Source organism: Marmota marmota, unplaced genomic scaffold (genome assembly GCF_001458135.2).
Source record: "Marmota marmota marmota unplaced genomic scaffold, marMar, whole genome shotgun sequence".
Taxonomy (NCBI): Eukaryota; Metazoa; Chordata; class Mammalia; order Rodentia; family Sciuridae; genus Marmota; species Marmota marmota.
In genome coordinates, this window is record NW_026000206.1 from 13,145,570 (window position 1) to 13,151,211 (window position 5,642).

Genomic DNA, 5,642 nt, shown 5'->3' on the forward strand with positions numbered 1-5,642 from the left:
ACACGGGCGCAGTGGCGGGGCCTGATGCTGGGGCGGGTCCCGGCCTTAACCTCCGCGCTTGTCTCCTGTAGGACGGGGACGTGCAGAGGCATCTCTACCTGCAGGATGTGCTCACCCAGGTGGCCGAGGAGCCGGAGAGGTCCAGGTGAGCGACTCCACCCGCGCCCGTTCCCCCGCACCGCCTCGTGCAGCTGAGGGCTCAGATCCCTCCACAGAGACCCTCCGGTGCAAGCGTTGGCACGTCTGGTGACTGGCTTCTACTCCATCTGTGGCCTGTTTAGGGAAATTTCATTTTTTAAATAAGTAAGGCTTGGAGTATGGCGCGGTGGCGCACTCCTCTAATCCCAGCGTTCAAGGCCAGCCTGGGTCATGTAGCAAGACTCTGTCTCAGTATAAAAATGAAAAGGGCTAGGGTTGTATGTATCTCAGTGGTAGAGCACCCCTGAGTTCAGTTCCCAGTACCAAAAGAACCTCAGGAGCTTTATTGGGCCTCTTACTCTGGATGAAAAGTCACCATTGAGGTTTCTGCTTTAGCAAAGTGTGCCTCCTCCGTTGAGATTAGCCTCCTTTCCCAGGGTGCCTGAGTTCACCTGTCAGGTCCCTGGCTGCTGCCAGGTGTTCGCTGCCCTCGAGGACTACCAGCACCATTACAACATGCTACACGGGAATGCCTGCTCTCTCTGCAGCCGCGCCTTCCCCTCCGGACATCTGCTGGATGCCCACATTCTGGAGTGGCATGACTCCCTCTTCCAGATCCTGGCGGAGAGGCAGGACATGGTGGGTAATTAATCAGGCTGGGCACACATTGTGCTAGGGACTTGGATCAGGGAGGTGACACCCTATCTTTTGCAGTACCAGTGCTTGATTGAAGGTTGCCCAGAGAAGTTTAAAACCAGCCGAGACCGGAAGGATCACATGGTGAGGTTCCACCTGTACCCCGCGGATTTCCGGTTTGATAAGCCCAAGACAAGCAGAGGGTACGTGAGGAGTAGGGTTGTTGGCCGCCCCTGGTCTTAGGAGATGTGAGAGCAGCTTGAATGGGTGGAGGCTTTTTTTGTTTGTATATACCTGCAGGTAGCTGACATTCTGACCATGGGGATCAGTACTCAAAGGGGTCACACAAAAAGGGTAGCTTCCCCTCAAAGGGAAATGTCAGAGGAGTTCCTGGCCAGGAGTAGCAAAACAGGGATGTAGGAATGGCAGGCACTCCTTTCCCATTCTTGCACCTGGGCTGAATCCCACATGCCCTAGTTTTCAGAGTTAGGAAGCTGCCAGCAGGGGCCTATGGAGTTCATCCAAAGCCATGAGCATCCTCCCCCTTGGTAGGCTTATACCATGTGGCACCATAAAAACAGTATATTTGAAAGACAGAGTATGATCATATTTAAATATATAAAATACAGGGCATATTATGTGAACTGTGACCTTGCCATAAGCATTCACCCCCTTTTTTTTTTTTTTTTTTGATAGCCTGGAAATTGCACTGTAAAATTAGACTATGCCAACAGAGTACGAATATCTTTGCAAGAAAAAAAGAGTCCTTTGCTTGAAAGTTTATTTCTGGGGGAAGCCAGGGCTGTGGGAGTTATGCTGAGCCGTTGCTGACACTCTGTCTTCTGCAGCCCAGCCACACGGAGGTCTGATGCTGACCTGTCAACTGCAGCCCTCAGGGATGAAGGGGATGCAATGGAAGTCTGCTCCGAGCCTGCAGCAGCACCCCCAGCACCTGTAGGTGAGAAGCGGACCTACATCCACAGGTCAGTGTGGACATCTTCTTGAGACAGTAACACTGGGCAAGTGTTGGCCTCATGAGGTTGAAAACCAGAACGTTCTGGTGTGTTATGTACCATGAAGTCCAGGAATGCAAACTACCCTTTTAACTTCACTCAGTCCATGGGGGACCTTCACTTGTAATTGTTTCAGTCACAATCTGGCAGACTTGTTTTCTAGTATGGAGTTAAAACTGACTTGGAATCTGGTTTTGGGGAAAATGTTAACCATGGGAAAAAAATCGCTGAAGACTCTGAACTGGCTGGAAGATGGATGTGTGTTTCCCTCATCTGCCTTCTCACCTTTGCCTAGACTGGCCTGTGAGTGGCCCAGACGCTACGGGAGGTCAGGTTTCAGGGGATGGTAGATAACGGGACATGAGCACCACAGAAAGCTGGGCCACAGCTGAGATCTCAATGAGTGGCCAGTGCCTGGGAATGTCTTCCACAGGAAGCAGATCTGACTCCAGGAGCTGCCTCAGGGCCCAGGAGGGCAGACTCCACTTCCTGGATGTTGCACAGAGTGAGAGAGGGAACATTCTAGAATAAGAAGGAATAAAGAATCACACACAAGGCTGCTATTATGAGTTGGGTTGCTTGTTGGCAAAGAAAGTGCCATCACTTGATGTGAACTGTTTTCCATTCCAGAGTGCCTTCTACCATCTGTTTTGGCCAAGGTGCATCTCGAGGGTTTAAAAGCACCCAGAAAAGAAACAAACACCACTGACAGATCCAGATGGGAGAAAGAACCAGGCATCTGTGTGGACAGTGCAGGAATGGGGCTCCTGCAGGGGCTGATGGCCCTCGGGCCTCTCTCACACTTGTCATGTGGGCACCCTGGGGCTGGGCCTTTGCTTCCCTCCTTGTCTGGGTCCCTCAGTGAGTTACCAGAAGCGGCAGGGGACTTAAAGCTTCCAGAGATGACTGGGACAAACAGCAGGCTCAGGAGACAGCTCACCTCTTTCTGCAGGGACCACCCTAGGGACATTCTTTTTAAGCACATGAAATAAATATTTTTCACCAAATTCTTTACTCTTATTTCTGTGTTGTTGAACTTATCAACTAAGAGTATTGCACTTTGAGGATTCACTGTTCAGAGAGATTTATGAGGAGCCCCTGAGAGTTGGTTTGTAGGTCAGGTACAGCAGTCCCTGAGTCCTTACCTTCAAGGCCGTGAGAAGGACACCCAGATGGTCTTTGTGCCCCACCCACCCAGCAAGCTCCTCTGGGACACAGTGCTGGAGAAGGGGTGCAGCAGGAAGACACACAGGCCTGTCAAGCAGGAGAGAAGCGGCCAGGGGTGCAAGACTTAAGGTGGGAAAGGCAGCTCAGGAGGTCAGAACAGGTGTGGGAAGCACAGACAGGCAGGCAGTAGCATGTCCTGGAGAAATATGATTATGCTGGGTAAAACCTGTGCTCTAGGGCCAGGCCTGGCAGAGGCCCATCCCCACTGCCAGGCATCTGGGTGCTTCTGTGCCAGAGGTGCTAGCACAACAAGCCCTTCCCTGCCTCACCTCACCACCTGCTGTTTTCCTGGACTTGGGGCCTGACCAGAAGCAGCTGGTGGTCACTTGTGACTCCTGGTACAGAGGTGCAGCCAGGCTCATAGTTCTCAGAGGGAATCTTGAGGATGACCTCAAATTCAGAAAACATTCCACTGGCACTTCAGGCACTAAAGCAGGTGCAAGTGCTCAAGGAAAACAGCTTGAGTGCAGTCCTGGTATGCAGGGAGGAAACCCAGTGCACACTGTTGGGGTAGGAAGTGAGCATCCCCTGGGGGCAGATGTGGCCACTTGAGAAAACAGAATGCAAACCATCTCCCAACTCCCCGTGGGAGGCCTTGTCTCAGTGTGTCCACTATCCTGCTGTCCTCCTTGTATGCTAGTGCTGACCAGTGCTCTCCACAGTGATGGGATTGATCCTTTCCACAGCAGCACATTCTGCCAGACCTATGTTGTCTGCAGTTTGGGTCACTAGGAGTGTGTTGCAGCCTTTGAGGACTGTCCATGCTGGGATCCTCTCCTAGATTCCTCCCTCACTAGAAAGCTATCTGTTTTTCCTGTCTCTGTTTTTCTCTTGACAAATATGGAATGCAGAACTGATGGGAAGAAGACTCCAGCATTGCAGTGAGGTCCAGGTGGGCCGCTCAGTCTCTGGGGAGACCTCCTCTCCCTGCTGCAGAGTCCCGGTGGGTTCAGGTCCAGCTGTCAAACAGAAGCACCTTCCAGAAAGAGGTCACTTGCAGAGGTCAAACAGAAGCACTTTCCAGAAAGAGGTCACTTGCAGAGGTCAAACAGAAGCACTTTCCAGAAAGAGGTCACTTGCAGGCTTCAGGATGGAATGTGCATCAGTGCTTTTTGTGGTGGAAAACTGGATTGCCACGCTTGGGTTTCGGTGACATATCTGCGTTTTCTTGCTGGGGGATCAGGACCTGCTGGGGTGATGTTTCTTTCTAATTAGTGTGTGGAGCCTTGGTCTTCTCTTTGCTTTTACCTGGAAATCACCTTTCACATGGGAAACACCTTGGCCCATAATCAGGTGTGGCAGCCATCCTCAATCCTGTGGTGCACAGTCTGCTTAGGCTCTTGGCCTCACTTTTTATACCTTATTTTGGACAGAATGTGCTTTTTTCCCCTCTGTCATTTTGGGGAGTTTGGCACCTTCTAGCTAATTATTATTATGTATTATAATTTATAACATAATTATTTTTATGTTAAAAATGCCCTGACATTTTTAACATAAACTGTGTTGGGCTCCAAGATTAATTGACATCTCCTTTCCCCCAACAGTCAGGGACTGTGGACACTAAACCCAGCCCCAGCTCTGCTCACGCTGTGTCACAGACATTTCATTTCTAGATCCTTTTGCTAATCCCGTGGCATATCACTACCGTGGCTCAGGGCCAGCGTGCAGTGAATCTGCCATAGTGGCCGCTCCTGGCTAAGCAGTCCTTGCCTCTCCCAGCTTACAAGAGATCATTCTCTTCATTGCCTTAAGCAACCTTGGAGTCTCCTTTAGTGAATCTGTGCTTGTACAGTTTTCATTCTGTTTGCCTGAAAATGCTTCTCTATCCTTGTCTTGTTGCTGGGAACAGCAGACCTGGTGCCTCCCCTGAGCCTGCTAGGCAGCTGTCCCTGCCTTCAGAGCTGCTGACAAGGCAGACAGGTGTGGTGGGGACTCCCTGTCCCCTGAGGGTCCACTCCAGCTACTCTCAGGACCTTCTTTGGTCTTTGGTATTCCACTGTTCTATCACCCAGGTTGGGAGAAGATATCCTTCTACCCTGCCTGCCTGCTGTCCTCTGCCTTCGAGCCTAGAGTCTAACATCTGCAGATGCTGCCGATACCCAGGCTCCCTCCCTTTTCCTGAAAGCACTGAAGTGAATGTCAGATTCTGTCATCTGCTTCCAGACCTTCTGTGTTCTATGCTGCGTGCTGGTGCCTGGAGTCTCGTTGGACCTGCTTTCGTTTTCTCTCCTTTGTGTCACATGTGCTGCTAAACTCCATGTCTAATTCCATAAATAGGACAGTCAACTAGAGGAGCTCTAGGCTGTCTTCCTATGTTGCTGGATTTCTATAGTTTTGCTTATCACAGTTCAACCCATTCTTTCAATTGTTGGATGAGTTTGTGGGGAATTTATGTCCAAGGCATCATTGGAAAACATGGAGCCATCTGTGGGCACCTAGCAGGCTGGGCTAGCAAAGTCCCACTGCCTCAGGACGCCAGAGGCTGAAGACATCTGAGAAGAGCTGCTGACACTAAAACCAGATCCAGTGCCAGTGAGGAATAAGCAAACAGAAGCGTTAGCAAGATGCTATGATGTGTTACCTACAATGTTCAACTCACAGCAGCAAAAAATACAAACCATGCAAATA

General features: G+C 50.6%; 1 protein-coding gene across 1 annotated transcript in view; it reads left to right on the forward strand.

Moving 5' to 3' along the window:
• Positions 1-2,794, forward strand: part of Znf511 (zinc finger protein 511) — a 3,403-nt gene extending 609 nt beyond the window's left edge. The window contains exons 2-6 of the mRNA XM_015498463.2: positions 72-145; positions 576-777; positions 853-977; positions 1,623-1,757; positions 2,418-2,794. Coding sequence (XP_015353949.1) covers positions 72-145; positions 576-777; positions 853-977; positions 1,623-1,757; positions 2,418-2,496 — 615 coding nt within the window. The 3' untranslated portion in view covers positions 2,497-2,794. The remainder of the gene's footprint in view (positions 1-71; positions 146-575; positions 778-852; positions 978-1,622; positions 1,758-2,417) is intronic.
• The last annotated feature ends 2,848 nt before the right edge of the window (positions 2,795-5,642 follow it).